This window comes from Cupressus sempervirens, chromosome 4 (assembly GCF_028749045.1).
Source record: "Cupressus sempervirens isolate cs-2001-9-10 chromosome 4, ASM2874904v1, whole genome shotgun sequence".
NCBI lineage: Eukaryota > Viridiplantae > Streptophyta > Pinopsida > Cupressales > Cupressaceae > Cupressus > Cupressus sempervirens.
Window position 1 is genome coordinate 805,810,202 of NC_143121.1, and position 21,966 is coordinate 805,832,167.

Below are 21,966 nucleotides of genomic sequence, written 5' to 3' on the forward strand. Positions count from 1 at the left end.
AGATCCCCAACATGCTTCAGTCTTCAAACAAACTCCCATTTGACAAAACTCCACTTTGAAAGACTACCATACAAAAGAAATTATCAAGAAAGATCATTAAAATCTAGCACCAATCTAGAGCGGGGAACCTACCCAAAACACCTATACATGGGAAGAATATGCACCATATCATTCAAGATACTAACTCTCTAGTAGAAGATAGCCACTTGTAAGTAACCCTACTTCAAAAAATCCCAAAATTCCTTGTCAAAAAGCTCTACACTAAGATCACAAAATCAAGGGAGTACCATGGTACAATAGGAGAAGAAAACCAATATCAAACATGGGAATTCTAGTAATCCTACTGTGAATATGCAAAGGAGTGATAAATAAATAGATCAAAGATTTATCTTCACTAATTTTCTAACCTTAGGCTTTCAAATAGATGTCCAAGGCTCTCCTAAAATTCACCACCTCATTGATCTTGGCTATTCCCATCAAACTAGTTTCATCCACAAATTAAAGATGAGAATAGGGAGGTAGGGTATTACTTCAATTCCATCCCTAAATAAGACCCTTCCTAGATCATGAGAATTAAAGAAATCTCCCAAGTCCCTTAGGCATGATAATAAATGAATATGTGAATAAAGGGCCCTCTTTCTGAATTCCCCAAGAAGCGATAAATAACTCAAAAGGTTCCCCAAATTAACTAGAACTAAAAAGGGGTAGGATTCACATGATTGAGAAGGTCCAATTTTCTCATTCTTGTCTAAAGCAAAAGGCCAATACAAAACTCAGTAGGAAATCCTAGTTCACCCAATCATAAGCTTTAGCCATATCAATTATAATAAACACAACTTTCTCCTTAGAGGTGTCCATAGAATTAATAGCCTCCATCACTATCACAACATCATCCAAAATCTATCTTCTACCAACACACCACTCCTCAAAGATCAATTCACAAACGAATGTCTTGAGTCTTTCAACAATTAATTTAGTGATAATTTATAGATCACGTTGTACATAAAGAAATAGATCTAAATTGATTCATACTATTAGTCCCCTCCTTAGGAATGAGACCGAAGAAGGTAGGATTCATAGACATTAGTATTTTTTATTCCTATGAGATTCCCAAGGCACTTCTAAAATATCAAATTTTATAATCTCTAAAAATTTATGGAAATAAATCAAGTGGAAACCCCATCCGATATAGGAGCCTCACCTTTTCTCATATGAAACACAACTTCCTCCAATTTTGGGAGCAATATGGAGCATCAGAATGACCCTCTCTTCCACCATAGTTTCAAGATATCACTTAGTGAACAAATTCAAAAAGTAATTGTCATCTTCCATGTAAATTGCTTCCTTATAGAAGATATGAGCCACTTAGAAAAGATGAGAGAAACTGAATTACCCTGCCTTCAAGCCTTGACAAAGTTACGAAAAAAAGTTGTATTTCTATGTCTTTCATGAATCTAATCAATTCAATACTTTTCCTTCCAAAATATATCCTCAAACAGCTCCTAATATTCCAAGTCCTTAAATGAAAGGGACTCATCTCAATTAAGATCAAAAGTTGTCCCTTGTTACTAAATCTGACAAGTGACACTATTCAACTTGTACTGAGATGCCAAATTTTGAGCATGTAGATTCTTGAAACATTATTTATTGCACCTCTTGGGCTTGTATTTCACACGTTATAACCCTTCCCAAAAGTATACATAGCCTTGCCATGGGCATACATCCCTTCATACCACCAATCAACCATCAGATCCTATAGAGACCAATCATGCAACCACATCAATTGGAATTTGAATGATAGATTTTGGATATCTTGTAGGAGGTGGTAGAAAACTTGATGGACCAATGCTTAGAGCCCCTAGATTAAAGAATGTTTGAATTGATAGAAAATATTTCATTCACTTGTTAGTAGTAGAAAAAAAATCTATCGAGTTTTTTTGAAATAGCCTCAACACCACTCCTATTATTCCATGTAAAAAAAAATTAATTGACTTCACATCAATGCGATTTAGGAGATCAATATTATCTACAAGCAGATTTGAAGAAGGGTCCAACCTAACTGACCCACCTCATTTTCCCTCCAAACTAGTAACACCATTAAAATCACCAGCCATAATCCAAGGTAGAAAAGGATCCAAGGACTGAAAAAGATTGATGTGACCCCAAAGATGGGACTTACCAAAGAGATCAACATGAGCATAAATATTAGAATATTGGCTAAAAGAAACCAAAGAGATGGAAGATTGGCTAGAAGTCCACCACAAGGGGGTAACTATGAGTCTTAGAAGAAAACAACCCTCTCAAATTGCTATGAGTACCCACCCCTTGCCAAAGGCCATGGGGCCAGATACGAGGGACACAATTGACCAAATCATCCACTATAAGCTTAGTTTCTTGGATTAAAACTATATAAATAGAGTGAGATTTAATTAATCTATGAAAAATCTTTTGTCCAAGGATGTTTTTCAACCCCCTTATAAACCATGTTAAAATAATCATTTATGGGGTTGAGAGAAATGGGTATCAATTATCTTCACAAACCTCAACTCAACCAAGGTATCACCAATTATCTTCACCTTCTCCTAATTAGTCTTCCATCCACTCCATGAAGGCTTGTCTAAAGTCTTCTTTTTAAGGGGCTTATGTTGCAAGCCTAAGATAGGAGAGGCTCTGTTACTCTTCAAAGAATATGAGGCCACCTTAGTAGGAGGAGGAACAAAAGCCAATCCTAGTGCAACCTCTAGAACCTGAGACCCACTGAGATCCCTAATATCATGAACTTGAGTAGGAAACTTCGTAGCCACCAATCTATCCTATTGGTCCTCTAAGATAAAGCTCAATCCTCTTTGTATCCTCATCATGCACCTCACAACTTTATCCCTACAAGAATTTTGAATTGGAATTCCTTCCTCTTGAACCAACTCATATAGAACATCAAACCTATTAGAAGTGCCCTCATTGTGTCTATCCATCTAGGTTTTCTTCTTTCCTTTGCCTTTATTCTAAGGGTAGTTAACATGAATAAAGCCTTCCTTATGTACTATCCTACTAGACATATGAGCCTTTCTATTATCCTCCCAAAAAGCAAAGTGAGGAGGATCAAAAGCTTCCAATGGATAAAATTTGATTTTGGGACACCTCCATTGTTAGTGACCATATTCAAGAAATTTTTTGCTCCTTAATGCTAGAGTCTTGTAACCTAGCAATTGGATCTAGGAAGATGTTCCCCAAAAAATTCCCATAGAGTCTAGTAAAGGATTATTTAAATAAACTTCTAATCAAATATATGCATAAGATATTATCTTTTGATCTTGAGTTTGTGTGATTGAACCCAAAAGTCTTTCAAAAAGCAAGGAGATTGAGTAAATAATTTCTTCCCTCTAGATCCCTAACGAAAGTCTCGACAATTGAACCCACACATGTACTCAAGATGGGAGATCCTCAATAGAGTTGAAGCCAATATGCTAAGGTTTGATAAAGAGTCCCACTTGGTTGAAGAAATAAGGGCCTCCTTCAAAAGCATTATCCTTATCTAACATGCAAGAAAAGGTTACCAGGAAATAGTTATTAGTCACCAAAAGTAACTCCATGTCTCCTTCAAGATTCTAGATGCTGTGCACTCAAGATTATAACACATGTAGTGAAAGATGCAAGCCCATGCATTTACAAATGAGGACATGATTAAACCAATACTGAACATCATCTGAAAGTCTCTCTAGTTGAATAACAAAAATTGAATGATCTTGGGATACCACAACACCTTGACTTCAAAGCTCAAAATTCTTGATTTACAAGAGAAGTTACAATTGATATTATATAGTTTATTGTCACATATATTTATATAATAAAAAATAGAATGAGATGTATAGATCTAAAAATAAGAAAAAATAAAAGACTATGAATATATATACACACACACAAAAATAAAATAAAAATTTTACATAAATATAATTCTTATAAAACTTCATTAATTTAGCACCTATAAAAAATATTATAAATTAATATATTTCAATAAAAACCCATTAAATTAGAGTTTTATGAGGTTCAACTGAAATATTTTGTTATTCTTCATATTAGTTTTCTCCTACAACCAAGGTCACATTTTTAAGAAAGGAAAATGTTTTATCCATCATTTGGGGTGTTCAACAAGGGGCCCAAGCACCAAAGTTCTTGCCTATGGTCTGTAGGATTTTGGGATAATTTTTGAGTAAAACCTTCATGGTGTACTTAACAATAGATAAAATACCATTTTTACTGTCATAGAAGAGTGTTCCTATTCAACTAGGTTTAGTAGCACAAACAATCAAAAGGTTAAGATGCCATTACTTGAAAATATGGTAAGATTTTGGGCTACTATGTGGATAAAGGATTACAATATTGAATCAAATTATTGAAATGATATATTTGAATATAGAGCATATGTCCTCTAATAATTCTTAATAATCTTTAACGAGCAAAATATTTTATCTCCATGTTCATAAACATATGATTAATAAAAATATCTTTAAATTTTGTAATTGAAATTTGAAGATAGAGAGTAAACATTTAATGAATAAAAATATATCTAAAATTTGTAATTTAAAATTTTAAAGATATATTTGAAATTGATCTTGTTAAAGACCTTTATGCATAAAAATAGTATTTATAATTTTAAAGGTGGAGAGAAAACATTTAATTAATAAAAATAATAGTAATAAGAAATATTATATTTTAACTAACTTTTTTAATTTGAATAATTTTTTGAATAAGCATATATTAGAACATTTGAATGGGATAGAAGTTATTTAGATGAACTAAATTGTGTCATATGATGAATTGTATGGTCACATATTAGTTAAATTTGTATTAATTGTTTTTTTTTTTAATAAGACCTTTTGAGAAGAGAGATGAAAGAAATATAATTATAGATTTAAGAAACTTAATGTCTTTGAAAATAGTTGACATTCAATTAAAATACACAAACAAATTAAAGATGATAGTAATTAGAATGTGGTTCAAGAATAACCATTTTCTTGAGTTTTAGTTAATTGACGAAGAATTGACATAATATTTTGTTGCAAATATTTTAGAGTTTGGAAAGTTAAGATTTGAATATATAAAACTATCATAAAGGAATGGGAAAGATTGAAACATAAAAGATTCGACAAAAATATTTTAGAAACACTCACAAAGAAATGAAATACATGATTTAGACAAGTTAATGATTTGCAAAGAGAATTCATAATTTCAAAATTATATTTTAGAATAATTTATTTCAAATTAAACCATAATTTAAAAATATGGTTTAATTTCATATTATATATATATTTCAAATAGAATAGATAATTTTTCTTAATTTAATTAAAATAATAATAAATATTTATATTTATAATCTATAATATATAAAACCTATGATAAAGGTAATTATAATTTAAAACCATATACCAATAAATAATGATAATATCATCTCAATTTAAAATACTTAACATATATGTATATGTATATGTATATGTGTGTGTGTGTATATATATATATATATATATATATATATATATATATATATATATATATATATATATATATATATATATATATATATATATATATATATATATATATATAGATATATATATATATATATATATATATATATATATATATATATATAATTTCTAATAAGTAATTTTGATTAAATTATAAGAGATACTATATTAAAACTTTTTTGTATATAAGGCAAGAGCCTACAACACAATGGTAAATTGTGAGCCTCTTATCAAAGAGATCTTGGGTTTGAATCTACTCACACTTAAAAACAATAATAATAATTAATCACAACACATGATAATAAATTTTGGCTTCAGCTTCTTACCCATCCAAAAAAAAAAAAACTTTTTTGTATCTATATATATATATATATATATATATATATATATATATATATATATATATATATATATATATATATATATATATATATATATATATATATATATATATATATATATATATATATATATATATATATATATATATATGTTAAATAAAACATATTATGAAATCATAAATTATAAATATTAAATATATGGTATAATAAAAGTCTTTTTAAAACGCTAGTTTTATTGAAAATTTCTCATATAAATTTGAAAATAGGAAAATGTAAGAGTTAGCATATTATGAATGGTAATTCTTAAATATTTCTAATATTGATATGCAAGTACCAGATTATAATTTATTTTCATTAACATCTATATTGTACAATTACATCTTGTCATTAATGTCTTACATGTTTGTTGGTAAACAAATTTGTCATAGTAGAATTTGTCCAACGGATTGTGTGGCAAATCGTTCACAACAGTTGGATAGGCCCTTGATATGTGGCCTTCCTCTACATTTAGAGGGGCAACTCCCTCATATGATATAATTTTTAAAGGGTTTTCAAATAAAGAATCTAAAACTTCAAAGATCAAGAGAAAGCCATTTAGGACGAATGCACCACACACCCTCACAACCTTCTTGGGTAAACAAGAACGATAACAAAGGTGATCAAGAACTATGCTTGAAAGCAACTAGTATTACCAAACACATTTATTATTCATAAACACTCACACAATACCATGAGAATGTTTACTATAGTAGATAACAGTTTTGATTTTAAAATAAGAAGCCCAAAGCACATCTCATTTCATTTCCTTGCACCAAGAAGATAATAGAGATTTTTTGATTTCAGAGATAAAAAGTGTATATACTTTCCAAAATTTTATCTCTAGATCAAAATTTCAGCATAGTGTTCCCTTATTTTTAAAACCAAAAAAAATCCTTTACAAAGCCAAAAGGAGTCCTTATATAGACATAAAGGTTAATAACTACCTCTTCATGGTTAATAACCACCTCCAAAATACATGATTTTGGGGAGGTTAATTAACCTCAAAAAAATTAACCTATACAAGGAAGACTTCCAAAAACAAAACTTTCTGCTAGAATTCCTAAGAATGTATACATATTCAATCTTTGATCTTCTAGCTAATAACTCTATCTATCTGGACACAATTGATCTATCCTGGAAATCCCTGTAAGCATCTAAGATTATCATCATTGATTCATGGTTCGGAATGAACACATTTTCCATCCTGAGTTTGGCTGTGAAGTATCTATCCTGAATCTCTTTTGACTCTTGTTGATAGACTGAAATGTTACAATCTCCCAGAGTGACTGCAACCAGGCTGATCTTCATCATAGTTTTAGCATCTGATACACAATTCTCTATTTCTAAATGAATCTGAACACTAAAGGAATCAAGGAGAAACTGGCAATCAATATGCTGAAGATCACGTACTGCTGCCCCACCTATAATAGTAGAGATTAATTCATCTGTAACTTTCATTTTTAGTTGCTCCCAAGAAGTTATTAGCTTTTCAAACTCGACAATCCCTTTGCTGATGTTTATCATCTTCCAACCAACACTTTTACTCTAGATACGTTTTTGGTTGTCGCTTGGATTAGCAATAATTTTCTCAAGAAGTAAGACGCTTGTATCTAACTTGGCTATTTCTTTTAATTCATCAACCACTTTTTGCTAGGTGGATTTCTGTTCCTTGCTATTTTCCAGCTCTTTAGAAATTTCCTGTATCTGTTTGATGGCTTTTCCATATATCTCCTTCACTCCAATTATAAGTTTTGATGCATCCTCCATCATGCTATTTATCCAAGCTTCGATCATCATGCTATGTGACTTGTGTTTGTCTATTCTTTCAACAACAGTATGATTTAAAATACCATCAGGGCCAATTAGAACCAGTGAAGTAACCACTGCTTTGGCATTAGAGGGATTGTTGATTGAATTAATATATGATACCAACATCTGAACTTGTTCCTTGAGTTGCTCCTTGGTTCTTTTCTCTTTTTCGCCCTTTGCAACATTTGGGAAACAGTCACTTCAAAATTTTGAAAATCTCTTTCTACATTAGAAGGACCAAGATCAACCTTATCTAGAATGAAATTTGATTCGGATGCTTCATCAACACTCTTTTCAATTATAGGCTTGGCTAATTCTATGCATAGGTTGCCTGAGGTTTTATTAATAGCTAACCTAGACATCACCTTGGTCTTTTTCACCTTAGGAGGTTTCTGAAGGAAACTATAGATCACATCAAATGGAGGTGGGATCATTTAAACAACTTTCTTTTTCTTCTAAAGACTATTCTGGAACCATGAATGCGTAATATTTGAAACTTGTATATCACCTATTATATTTTCAGCAATCATCATTAAATCTTCTAAATTAGATAATTGATTATCCAGCTGCGTGATGTCTATTAATGATATCTAAGGAGGAGAGAGACTCAAATGAGGGAGTGCTACATCATGAGAAGATGTAATGGGAATGTGTGGTTCAACAGCTTGGGGAGTTCCTTGATCCTTCATATTAGGCTCATTTCCTTCCTAATTTGATCTAGTAGATTTACTTTTCATCTTTGTCCTCCTCTTTTTGACTGTAAACTTAGCCGGATGATTTAGATTTTCATCTTGATCTAGAAGACTTGCATCTAATTGCTACATTTTCTCACCAGAAGTTTCCTTTAATGCCATTCGAGATGATTCTCCTCAATCACCTCTTCTCTCCCTACTTTGGAATTCAGTAACTGCCCTTTCTGTCTTGACTTTATTGACCTAGTCTCTTGTCCTTTTAAGAACAAAGGCAGTCCTCTCCTTCAAGTTTTTTAACTCTGTAATTGACCAATCAATAGGAGGGAGATCTAGCAATTCAATTTTCTCATAATAGTAAGGATTAACCAAAGAAACCTCATCATCATCAACACCCATCACATCAATGTCCAACTTGAAGTCTATCACCTGTCATACTATAAGCGACATCCAATCTCTGTTCCTGACTTCGAAATCATTTTCACAATCTTCCCAAAAGTCTTCTAGAGTCGGGAAGTGACTAAGACTAGGATTTAAGTTTAACCCATTCACTGCATAGCTCTTACTGTCATAAGGGAAACACATCGTGTATGGATGCAAATTTATTGTGGCAATAGATCTTTCAATGTTCCTGGCATCTAATGCAGTATCACAACTATAATATCCAATGTCGATAGGAAAAGGTATTTTATCTATCCTCCTGTTCCTGCAAAGTTTATTGATTTGACTAATCTACTTGCACATTTCAATTAAGACCAGTTTATCATCAAAAAATCTAGGTAGCATCAGTGGACACCCATCATAGGAAGCTAACCTAATATAGTAAACTTGAAGAATTGTATGAAAACACTTCCATATTTTTGTACTTTCATCGCTGCTTTCAGTGAAATTTTGAGTCCAATGTTCCCTTGAATTTCCCTTACAGTTAGCATTGTGAATCCTTCATTCACTCTTCTAAAATGGTGCAGGCTAATTTGAGGAAGATGATTATAAATGATGGTCGTATCATCATAAACACCTTGCCCGTTAAGTCCTGGCCAACTTTTGGTGCTTGTGATAGCATAGAAAAGATATGAAGTCATATAAAAATAGTCATTTTCTTGAAGTCCCATGAGTTGTCTATGTAGTGAGTCGCTGATAATTTCAGCTTAATCAATATGATGTTTTCTTTCACAGATCATGTTGATAAACAAGAACATCCAACTTTCAAACTCGTGCGAATCTCGAATACCAATGATCCTGCTTAATAGGGTCACCATGTTTGCCACATCTTCTTTTAACAATGAATTGTGAATGGATTTGCCTAATTGAGATTTCCCTTTTCTTGGTTGCGAGAACCATGACCTGGGAATGGTGATTAGAAATTGAGTTTGATTTGCAGTAAAATACTCTTTGGCAGTTCTTAGATCGATGTTGGCATATTGCATCCGGGTAGACAATCGGAAAACACTAGCAATAGAGGCATGATCTAGGTGGACAATTACTTTATTGTTTGATGAAATAACTTCTCTAGTATTCAGATGATAAGCCTTCACGCACTCCAATACCAAGTCTGGGCACTGTGCTGAAATGGGATGTTTGCTTGCTCGAGCCAAGCCACTTTCTAATATCTTTTTGGCTAATGGGGTCCTTTCTTCATTCACAAGAGATGACTAGAAGTCTTGAAGGTAGACACTTCCTAAAATGGTATCACCGATATCTGGAAGTGTAATTCTTAAAATAGGAGCATAATCCAGCCTCTGATACTTGTACTTCATGATTGATTATCAATCTTTCTTTTTCAAATATGCTAGACACCTTCAACCTCGCACTGCACTCTTTATTTCTAGCTTCAAAGTAACAAACCAATTATTCAACCAAAAGATCTATTACATTGGACTAAAGATTACCATGTCTTGTATCAAACATTCACAAGAATTTGATCATGCCCGGACTATAAGTTACTCACAAATTTGCATGACGTTAATGATGCTCCAGCCTATATGTAGATTGTTGATTGCCGAAGAAGGTAAGGATGCTGATATGAATTTGAATAAACTAAAGAGTGAAGCTTTCAGAGCTACAAGTCAGGAATGAGTATTTCATTTTGTTGAACACTTTGCTATCACTCTATATGTTCTATTCATTTTCATTGCCCTTTTATTTTGGCATTATGTCAAACAAGTCAGGAGCGATCTTGGGTACTGTTTACATCCTCTGCAACTTGTCCATGAATCTAGAAATGAACAATTAGAATCCTATTCAATTCAAGGTTGTCGTATTTTTGGACAAAACTACTTCTTTACTCAAATAGATTCCCATTCATGCACTTTGTGTATGTCATTCCATATCCTCCCATTGCTCCATGCCTTCATGCAGTCGCCCATCAAAATAATAAAAGAATTTGGTATCACTTTTACTTTTGCCCACTTTCCATACTCATTTTGAACCGCAAGTCCACTGTTCTTATCCCGATAAGGTATAGTTTAAAATTGTAAAATGGAATAATGCCTTTACACATCCATGTTTGCACATTCCTTCTATTCGCAGCTTGTGTCTTAATCGGCTAAAGGCATCTACACAAGTATAATAGGTTCGTCTCCATGCTTTACATCCCTAGTATGAGGTTGACGATAAACTTGCATACTCCCCAAGCTCAGTTGTGGTGGCATGAGCATATCAAATGCTCACGTGGGGAATACAATGCTCTTGGGTTACATGCGTATCACAGCCCATATTTGTTTTACAGAGTTGGTAAGTTTGTAAGTTGCTATATATGTATACATTGCTGCTAAGCCATGTCAATATTTCAAATTCTTAGCATGAAGCTGAGAGCTATGAACTAACAACATGATCCTACCAATGATACTTATGTATACACTGTGGCTATATATAGCTTACCAAACTCCCACCTACACTTCATGAAGAGAACGGTTTGCATTTATCGGCTTTATTCCAGTTTACTTATGTACGTGCCCATGTAATTGAACAGCAGCTTGAGATGTAAATAATGTGAAAATTAGCTTTTCTTCAACCCAAGAAGGCTCTTTGTAGGTTAAAATCCTCATAAGAAGCAAACAATTTGATATTTTCCAGCATGATTCTAATATAGTTAAGCCACTTTCTTTAGTAGTTCTATGGATTGAAGGTTCATATGGCTTATACACTGAGAGCTGCCTCTCCTATGAGTGCGTTATCTCTTAGAAAGGTGGCAGATAAGATATTTCTCCTCTTTGATAATGCCATCAGATCAAAATTGCCACTTTGCTTTAAAACTTACATGTGACCAACCGGTTTAAAACATCATGAGGGTATAGTGATGCTTCTGGTGTAATGAATGTGCTAAGAAAATTGTGTCACTTTTTGATGTTACGTTTAGTGAAGATAACTTTCTTAGCCTCCCTCTCTTTTTTTTATTTCAAACTATTTGATTTGGAATTTCAAACCGTCTCGAAGAGGTTAAGAAATACTCATTTTTGGAGAGGTTAATTAACCTACTCCAAAAATGCGCAATTTGAAAGTTACCATTAACTTATTTGAGAGGTTAAGAAATACATGTTTTTGGAGAAGTTAATTAACCTACTCCAAAATGCGCAATTTAAAAGTTATCATTAACCTATTTGAGAGGTTAATGGTTAATGATAAACTTGAAAACACGTAATTTGGATCTTTCCATTAACCTGTAATAACTTGGGGCTCAAAAGTCAGATTTTGAAAATTTCAAGTGTTGGGTGGAGTTGAGAATGAGCCAAAGATATGAAGATTCAGAAACTCACAAGAACTCAGAGATAAAATGACCATTCCAACGATTAAAATAGGATGTATTTCACACATAACCAAAGGATTAATGGGTTCAAAAATTGAAACACTTTATTACCAAGTAACAATGTTCTCGCAAAATATATGTTCTTGACAATTTCAAAAATAAAGGAAATTATATAATTAAATACAGATATAAACAATAGAATTTGTTCTTACCCTAAGAACCGGTACTACTAACTTCATCATGGTCATCGTGAACAGGATTTTAGTCATTTGTTATGTAGAAATTGTATGCATGCACGCCTACCGTTGCTATCCCACCCTTGTTCTTTACGTCATACTTTTCCAAGGAAAGAAGCCACTATATTGTATTCTATTCTAATTTGTATTTTAAAGCAATATAATTGTGCAGAATGCCATGACATTCTATAAACTAAGGAATCCTAATAAACGTTTAAGTTCTCATTCGTTCCTGCGTAGCGGAGATTGCTTTCATAAATTGTATATTTATTTATTAATGTTCGTCGTCCAAAAGATGCAAAATTTATACAAAACAATTTTGGCACACTCTCATTTGGTCTGCAGACGGTCATAGAGGTAGCAATTACAACTATCAATGGTAGAGAAGGCACGTTTATAGAGGTTATTCTTGCAGGACTTAAGTACTGTTGACATCTATTGTTTATCACCCTTGTGTGTTGCCTCGAGTTTATCATGCTAAAGCTACGCTCAGCACGGACGAAGCTGGAAATAATGAAGACTGCTTGAAATTGAAATTCAAACGGGGCACTAGGCAGACAACAGACATAGTGGGACCAGGGCATCACACCAAAGCATCACAGTGGGACCAGGGCAGCAGACACAATACCAGACAGGGTTCAAATCCTAGGTAGGCCCGTTTCCAAGGGTAAAACGAAGACTGGGGCCCAGCCCACAGCAAGATAGTGGCAGGCCTTAAGCCAGGGGTTTCAAGGTGCACTTTTCGGTTTTGTTTTATATATTTGCTCTTGTTAGCTTTTGTTTCGCCCTTCTTTCTTTTTGATCAATGGAAAAACAAATTGAGGATACACAAATGAGAAAACAAACGGTGGATATGCAAACCATGGAAAAGCAAACCATCTCATTGGTAAAAAACGGTCAAGAAATTATGGTACACTTTGAAACTAACCATTTAGGGCAAGTCAAAATGGCATCACTTAGCAAGACAGGAAAATATATCTGGGTCAATGTTAAACAGTTCAAGGGCATTTTAAAACGTAGACTTGCTCGTATGAAAGAGTCATATGAAAAGCAAAAACACGGGCAGAGATTGCATAAACAAGTCAAAATGTGCCCTCCTCCACACTTAAGTGGTGACAGTCATCTGTATGGTAGCAATAACTTCGGTGAGTCTGTCAGTTACAGCCCTACCTCCACACCTCTCGCTTGGTGCCCAGATCTTTATGTGCAAGAAATTTTGAGGGCCAAGAGGAGGTTGGAGCTCCTAGAGGCTAAGGAGCAAGAAAGTTACCGCAATATACAGGTGCTAATTGCAGCAAATAAAACTCTTGCAGACAATAACAACACTTTAAAAGCTCAAATCTCAACGCTACAAGAAACACTTTTAGCTAGAAAGCTTGAATGGCAGAATATGAAGGATGAATGGAAAAACTTGAATGTGACATTGGAAACAAACAAGGTCACAGCAAATACCGAGTCATCTCATAATAAAGAGAAAACAATTCTTCACACTAGTTTGCCAGGAAAGGCAGATAGTGAAGAGAAGAGAAGAAGTTTTGCAGAAGTCACCAAAACTTGGGACAAAAACACCAAACACCCTGATATGGCAAGAGAAGAGGCAAAGATTCGTGTGAACAAGCAAGATAGAGAGGTCAAGGAAAGGCAGCTTAGGGCATCCAATATAATTATCAAGGGGATAAAAGACTATGGGGAAGGCGAACATACCCTTGACCTAACGAGGGATTTCCTACAAGATGTGTTGTTGTGGCAAGGACAAATCTGCCAAGCTTGGAGGGTTGGCAAACCACACGCTGAGAGAAATAGACCAATCAAGGTAGTCATGCTCAGCATTAGTGACAAACAAAATCTACTTAACAAAAAATAGCTCTTGAGGGGTTCTCGATTCGTTTTAGAGGAGGATTTAACTATGAGACAGCAAGTAGAAAGAAGGATGGAAATGGAAAAAATCAAAACAGCTAGAAATGAAGGCAAAAGAGCTTGGATGTTCAAGGGAAAAGCAGTTATTGCTCATTTTGGCCACCGCTACAATGAAGGGCAACAAGAAGGCAACAAAGGTGCAACAAAAAACACCTTAACCAGCAACGATACAATAAGATCCATAATCACACCTAGCGATAATAACTCAACTTTGAGTCTTTCGCATCAAAATAAATAGCAATCAAGCTTAACCCAGGCGTCCTTAAGTTTAGTTTGTTGGAATTGCAGAGGTTATCCATGGAGACGTGGGCCTGGGTTAGGGCCTATTGCGGAAGGAAAAGACATTATTTGTCTCATAGAGACACATGAGCATGAGGGATGTAAGACCCCATTGTTTGAAGGCTACTGGAAGATGGCAGTGTGGAATGAGGCAGCGGGAAATGGTAAAGGTCATGGAGGTATAATGGTTCTAGTAAAAGAAAGAGAAGGTCGTGTCATTCAGCTGGAAAAGACTGATTCTAATAAACAATTTATATGGTTCAAAATCATGGAAAATAACACTCTTCTTAGGATTGCAGCTTGTTACTTTGCTCCACAAGTATCTAAAATTTATAAAAAGTGTGGTTTAGATCACAATGACCCTTATGCTACGTTAAAGAAAGATGTTGTTGTTTTTTCACAACGTGGGGATGTCCTTCTTTTTGGAGATTTCAATGCTAGGATAGCAAATTGGCAAGCAAGTATTTTCAGCTCCGAAGTAAATGATAACCCTATTTGGGTCACAGAAGAGAGAAATCATCAATGGGAAAGAATATTCGAAGATGCTAAAGGCTGCAATCATTTTGGGGAAGATTTGATCACTTTGTGTGGCACACTTGATCTAATAATCTGTAATGGTTTGGCTAGATGGGCTAAGTCGGGAAATTTCACTTGCAACACATACAATGGGGCAAGTGTGGTAGATTATGTAATTTGTTCGCAGCATTTGTATAACAATATTGAAGAAGTTGAAATTGGAGAGCACATTTGGGATCTCAAATCAGATCATAGACCATTGTACATAAATTTGTATTGGGCAAAGGATAGGCGGATTGGGGCAAAAATCCAAGGCTCTTAACACCCACCTTCTTAGGGCAGAATTTTGTTAACTTCAGAAAATAGTAACACTTTCAGGGCTACTCTTGAGGAACTTTGTATGGGACACCCTATGTATAAGCATGGTGTTAATAGTCATGATTTATCAAATCTGATTCACGAGGCTCTTTCAAAATGCAAGAGAGCAAAAATAGAAAATCTGAAACTATTTGTTTTCCAGCCAATGCATGGTTTGATAAGGAATGCAAAAGGGCTAGGAGAAATCTAAGGGAGTCAAATAAAACTAACCTTGACATTAAGACCTACAAACAGATCCTAAAGAAGAAAAAAATCAATTTTATGTCCAGAAGGAGAGAGGAGCTAATTTTCTTGGGCAGAAATAACCCCAAACGTTTTTGGAAAGAACTCCAACCAAGGAGGAAGCAAACTGAAAATAATATTACTGCCACCCAATGGTTTGATTATGCTAAGAAACTTTATGAACAAGAGGGTGGAGTGGGACAGCCACCTTTGGTCAATGATACCACAAATATTTTTACTGTGCAAGAGATAGAGACAGGGATTAAGAAGTTGGGTGGAGGCAAAGCAAAATACCTTGTTGTGCTTCAAGCTGAATATTTGAAGTGGGGTATGAAAACTCTTGCACCGTACATCACTGAAATCTTCAACAAAATATACCAAGAAGGGTTTCCGAAAGATTGGACAATCAGCCTTGCAATACCACTTTTTAAGAGTGGTGATGTTAACAATCCCTCCAACTACAGGACTATAATGATCAATCCCCTCTTTGCTAAACTTTTTGGCAGTATGATAAAAACTAGGATCAGCAAATGGGCAGAAGAAAATCATAAACATGCTAAAGGGCAAGCTGGTTTTAGGCCAAAGCACTCGACAATGGATCATTGTGTCACTCTGAGACACATTATTGAAAAAGAGTGGGAGAAAAAAGAAGAGGTTTTTTGTTGCTTTGTTGACTTCAAAAAGGCTTTTGATACTGTTTTGAGAGACAAGCTTTGGTTGAGGATGGAAGAATTGGTGATTCCTAGGCATCTCAGAGCTGCTGCTCATAGGATGTACGAAGAGGTGAAAGTAAAAATCAGAACTTTAGATGGCATTTCAGAATGTTTTAGGAGCGATATCGGGGTCAAACAGGGCTTCCCTTTATCTCCTACTTTATTTGGTTTATATATTGACAAACTGGAAGAGTGGTTAAATACGCAAAAGCGTGAAGGCATTCAGCTAGGGGAATTTGTTATAAAGCTACTCCTATATGCGGACGACCTCATTTTAATTGCCAAATCTGCTTGTGGTTTGCAAGACCATCTATCTTCTCTTGAGCGCTTTTGTAGAATGGTGGGGATGCAGGTCAATATCAGCAAAACCAAGGTTATGATTTTCTCTAATAATAAAAAAAACATCAACATGAATTTTATTACAATGGAAGTGCTCTTGAAGAAGTTGTGGAATATAAATACCTTGGCATCGATTTCAACAAAAAACTAAGCTGGTCTAGCTGCAGGTATAAAAGGACATTAGGTGGATGGAAGGCTTTCTACGCTCTTCAGAATAGGTGCCATGAAGCGGAGTTGTGGGATTAGAAAACTATTCAAACCTTGTTCGGTCTTCTTGTGCTGCCAGTTGTTCTTTATGGGTGTGAATTATGGGCCAGCAACACTACTATAGCACAATGGAAACAAATCGAAAGAATCCAAAAGCGCTTGATTACAAGCAAGTTTAAAATTAAAAGCACTATTCCATATGACATCATGCTAAGTGAAATGGGGGCTGTGCCTATCAAGGCACTTGCTATGGTTCGCCTTTTAAGCTATCTAAAAAGAATCAAAAAAATGGAAGAGGATAAATGGCTGAAAGTTGTCTTTAGGGACACACTATGTAAGCGAAAAAGGACATGGATGCAACAAAACATCAAGTGGATGAGTAAATGGAATATTCATTTCAATATGTGCCCCACAAATAATAAAGAAATAAAGGTCTTTGTTATGGAGAAATTCTACAAGAGAAATTGGGGAAGCGAGATTGGGAGGAAGAAACTATATTATATAAATGAGTTCAACCCCACTTGTGATGAACTTGAAAAAGCGTACATAGGAGCCAACATTTCTTGGAGAGCTAAAATTCTTATTGCTCAGCTGAGAACCAACTCTCACCAACTTCGTTGTGAGACCAGGCGTTGGAAGAGGCCAAAGGAGGCTTAGGAAGAGAGAATTTGCAGATTTTGCAATTCTGGGAAAGTGGAAATTGAACAGCACTTTATTCTAGAATGTGAGGCCTACAAGGATAGCAGGGATAAGTTTGCGAATACTATATGTGACAGTTCTTGGCGTAACCTGTTCAATGTAGAGTACATTGAGCAATTGGGGGGGCTCATCATTAGTCTACACAAGAGGCGAACAACACTACTTAAGTCTGCTTGAGTTGTCTTGCTGTCCCATAGGCTATTTTTAGCCTCGTGGACGTTAAATTTTTTATCTATCTATCTATCATTCCTAGAGCTATGGCGAGCAACCCAACAACAAAGGGATAAAAAAAATAGCTCCCAGTTCCCTACATTAAGGACTGAGAGAACACCAGGTGGCATTTAGGGCTTCTGTTGCCTCATGCAGTTGAGAACTGTAGCCTCTATTTTTTGCATGAATTTAAATGATCAAGAGGTTTGTGTATTGAGTTTTGTGCATGGATTTCAATGACCGAGTTTATAGATCAGGAGGCTTATTAAAGAAAAACATTTGCAAATACTATTCCTTATGCAGGGTATACTTATGCAAACTATTTTTATTTTTTCTAATGGAGGGTTCAGACCTGTCAACAATTTAGGATCAAGACGAAGCTTGTGAGCTACCAATCAGTTAAGGCTACTACATAGACATTTTAGGGACCACCCACTGGTGCCTGAAACCTCTTCGGCTTAGAACTAAGGACTGAGGGACATCCATGCCATCAAAATCACCTGGAACATGATCCCGACCTTATCCCTTAAAGTATCAGAGCCTTGCACTCAACAAGACATGATATAAACCATTTTTATGCATGTCTGAATTAACCCCTTTTCGATACTAATTTATAGTTAATTTGGTCTGCCCAGCACTCATAGCTATCATAAATATGTCAGAATGGGAAGTAACCAAACACACGGGAATTTACTTCAAAGCCAAACACAGATAGTTTGTTTTATCGAACCAAGAATACTATGATAAGTTTTACAACCAGTTTTCTCTTATCTCATTTGTTAAAATCCTATATCCAGCTTTGATGCTTTTGATGGATATGATAGATGAAGATAGGGACAGAAATGGAGAGAATAAAGAGATATGTAGGTAGAAATGGAGATAGCGAGAGACTATTGTATATCCAGTACATAGGAAATGATTGAGTTGTTTAATATATGATGATAAGTCATATTTATGTTAAACAATTTTATATATTTCAAAAAATAATTGTATGGATATAAAGATGGGTATATATGGATATTATAACTTTGTTTAAAGAGAAACTTTTTATTATTTATAAATCTAAATTAAACAACTAAATACAAATAATTATGTAAAATTTACTTAGAATAGATATTGAAATAGCTATTATAATTAAATAAAGGAATATAATGGTGTAGAAATTTTATTATATATCATGATATTACAACATAATGTATGCAAAATGTATTAGACTAATTCATAATGATTATTGTACTTGCGGTAGGCAATGTACTATTGCATTCACTATGTCTTATTAGTGAATTATTTTTGAATGTATCAAAGCATTTTTACCTCGTTTCAATTTTTTTAAAGTTTTCATATTTTTAATCAATATAATATATTATGAAAAAATATTTATCTCCATTCTAATTGGTTCAATTCATTTTGTCTTATAAGACCCCTTTTCTCGGAGCTCCCACCATATTGCTTTTTTAACGGATACATTCACAAACTACTATTAAGAAACTAATAGATTAAAATATATCTTCTATTATTTTCCCTATAAACATCACGAGTGTGAAGTAAGTTATTGTTCTAATGTATATAAATATTTTTGAAAACACAATGTAAAATTTTTTAAATGTTTATTTCATAGTTTTTTAAAAAAAAATTAAACTTTATATTCATATTTAAAAAAATATAATAGTAAAATTGAAATACAAGCACCCTAATTTAAAATTTGAATTATCATTTAAAATTTAAAATATTACCATAAATTTTTTTTTTTTATTAATTGTTGATGAAAAATAATAATTAACAAGTTATATATTACATTTTCTTTAATATTTTACTATACATAATGCATAATATATGGTAAAAATGATTTTCAAAACAAAAAGTTATTTTCTATTATATTATTTTATAATACATATTACAATACTAAAATATCCTATAGTACATAATTAAAAATTAAAAATTGTATTATATATCTAATCTTTTTAAACTTCAATTTCCTATACATATTCATTATTATAATATCAAATATTATTTCTATTACAATACATTCTAATGGAAAGTACATGCCACTACATGGCACTTGTTTGATTATTAAAATTTTCCTCTGTGCATTTTTACATCTATATACATGTCTTATACTATAATATAATTTTAAAAAATAATTTATATTGGTATATAATAACATGTATGCTTCTAACACGTGTAGGAAATAAAAATTACAACTTATAATATTCTGCTCATTTTTACTATTCTAAATTGTACTATATAATAAATTAAAATTAAAATAGTTATAAACTTGATTTACTATTTGGCAATAACCTAATATTATTAACTAATCTAATATAATATTACAACCCAAAAAATAATAAATAATTTATAATTTCATTTAAAAATAGTTAAAATATATTGTATTTTCATTTAGATACACAATTAAACACATTAAAAATGAAGCAAATTAAATATATTGAATACATTTTAATAAAAACAGGTTGTTACATTATCCTTGGAGTTTTTTTTGGAAGGCTATTTAAAAAATAAAAAAATAGATTCATATAATCTTTTTTTGTATTTGAGTATGTGCAATAGTTTGTATCACCATCTAAATCTAGCATTGTCAAATCTTATTAGAAATTCATTTACAAGAAAAATGCAATAAATAGACCACTGAATGTATAGATAATTTAAAGGCACTCAAATCAAATAGATACACCGAAAAAGGATAAAGACTAGATAAAAAAAAATTATGTACAATGTAACTTTAAAAAATAAATAATATTTTCCTTACTGTTTCTAAACAAATAAATAGTATTTTTATTCTCATTAAAATAAAAAATTAAATAAAACTATAAAACTTTTGTTATTGTTAATTTTTAATTTTTTAAAGCTTTTCCTCGTTTAGTTTGCTTATCACTCCCATAACTTTATTTAAAAAAAATCAAAATACAGTTTAAACCAAAATATCTGTCATAGAACAATAAATCAGATAACGAAAATTTGCAAACGTCTAATGTTGCTCAGCCAGGTTCGTAAGACAATGTCCGAGTCCAAATCGAATAATAATATAGAAAAAGAATATTTTTCTAAATTGCTGTTTAAAGTGAAGAAAATCTGAAAGAGTAAATAAACTGAAGCAAATTGAGTAGAGAAGAGAAGAGGTTACTCTTGAACAGCAGAAAGTATTTGTGTTTTTTCAATTCCTCCTCCCATTCCAGATACCAGATCTTTTGCTCCTGGTCCCTTGGCCATTCTAGGTATAAATTAAGATCGAAAAGATAAGTTGATTTTGTTATCATAGATTTTTGGATTTGATTATGTTTATTTCCAATCATATTCTATGATTCATAATAAAAAGAAATGTATAACCAAAAAAAAAGTGTGATCGAATTGCTAAAAACACACGATCAAATGAAAAAATCTATGATAACAATTGTAGTGAATGGTAAAAATTTGATATCTCTCAATAATTCAGCTTTGACAATTCATATTTGAGACTGAAGATATACTGTGATTCTTTCATTATATCCGGCCCGCCTAGTCTTACAGATAAATGAACAAAATGATAGAAAGAGGAAGTGAAATACCTGAGTATGTGACGTTCAAACTGCGTTGAAGAAGGTATCGCGGCGATGAAGAAATAATGCAACTGAAATACAGTAAATGAGTGATCGTAATATAGATCATGGCAGAAAATAAAATATAATATAATTAAATAAAAGCACGTTGCCAACCACGTGAAATGGGGATAATCATTGAAGATGGCAATAATAAGACTTTCATAAAAGCACCAGAGAGTAGGTGTATCTAGATTGACTAGATACTAATTAAGAGAACATTTTAAAATAGTTTTTTTATCATTTATTTTTAAATAATTATTGGATGTGTATTAATTAGAGTAAGTCTCTGGCAGTGGCTATGTAGTCAGAAAAATGAAAAAAAAAACAATTAAAATAAAAAAGTATAGGAAGGGGATTTTTTTTCTACGGAAGAGATTTAGTAGATTATATTGAGTTCAATGATCGTGAGTCCAATGATCGTGATATCTTCAATAGCTAAGTATGTATGTACTAATAGTCAATCATTTTTTAACATGTTGGGTTGGTGATCGATCAATTTGTGCACCACTATT

At 33.0% G+C, this 21,966-nt stretch overlaps 1 protein-coding gene across 1 annotated transcript in view; it reads right to left on the reverse strand.

The window, feature by feature from the left end:
• The window catches only part of LOC149563843 (cycloartenol-C-24-methyltransferase-like), a 200,084-nt gene extending 178,998 nt beyond the window's left edge, over positions 1-21,086 (reverse strand). The window contains exon 1 of the mRNA XM_089828252.1: positions 21,001-21,086. Within this exon, the coding sequence (XP_089684378.1) occupies positions 21,001-21,086 (86 nt within the window). The remainder of the gene's footprint in view (positions 1-21,000) is intronic.
• Positions 21,087-21,966: the final 880 nt, after the last annotated feature.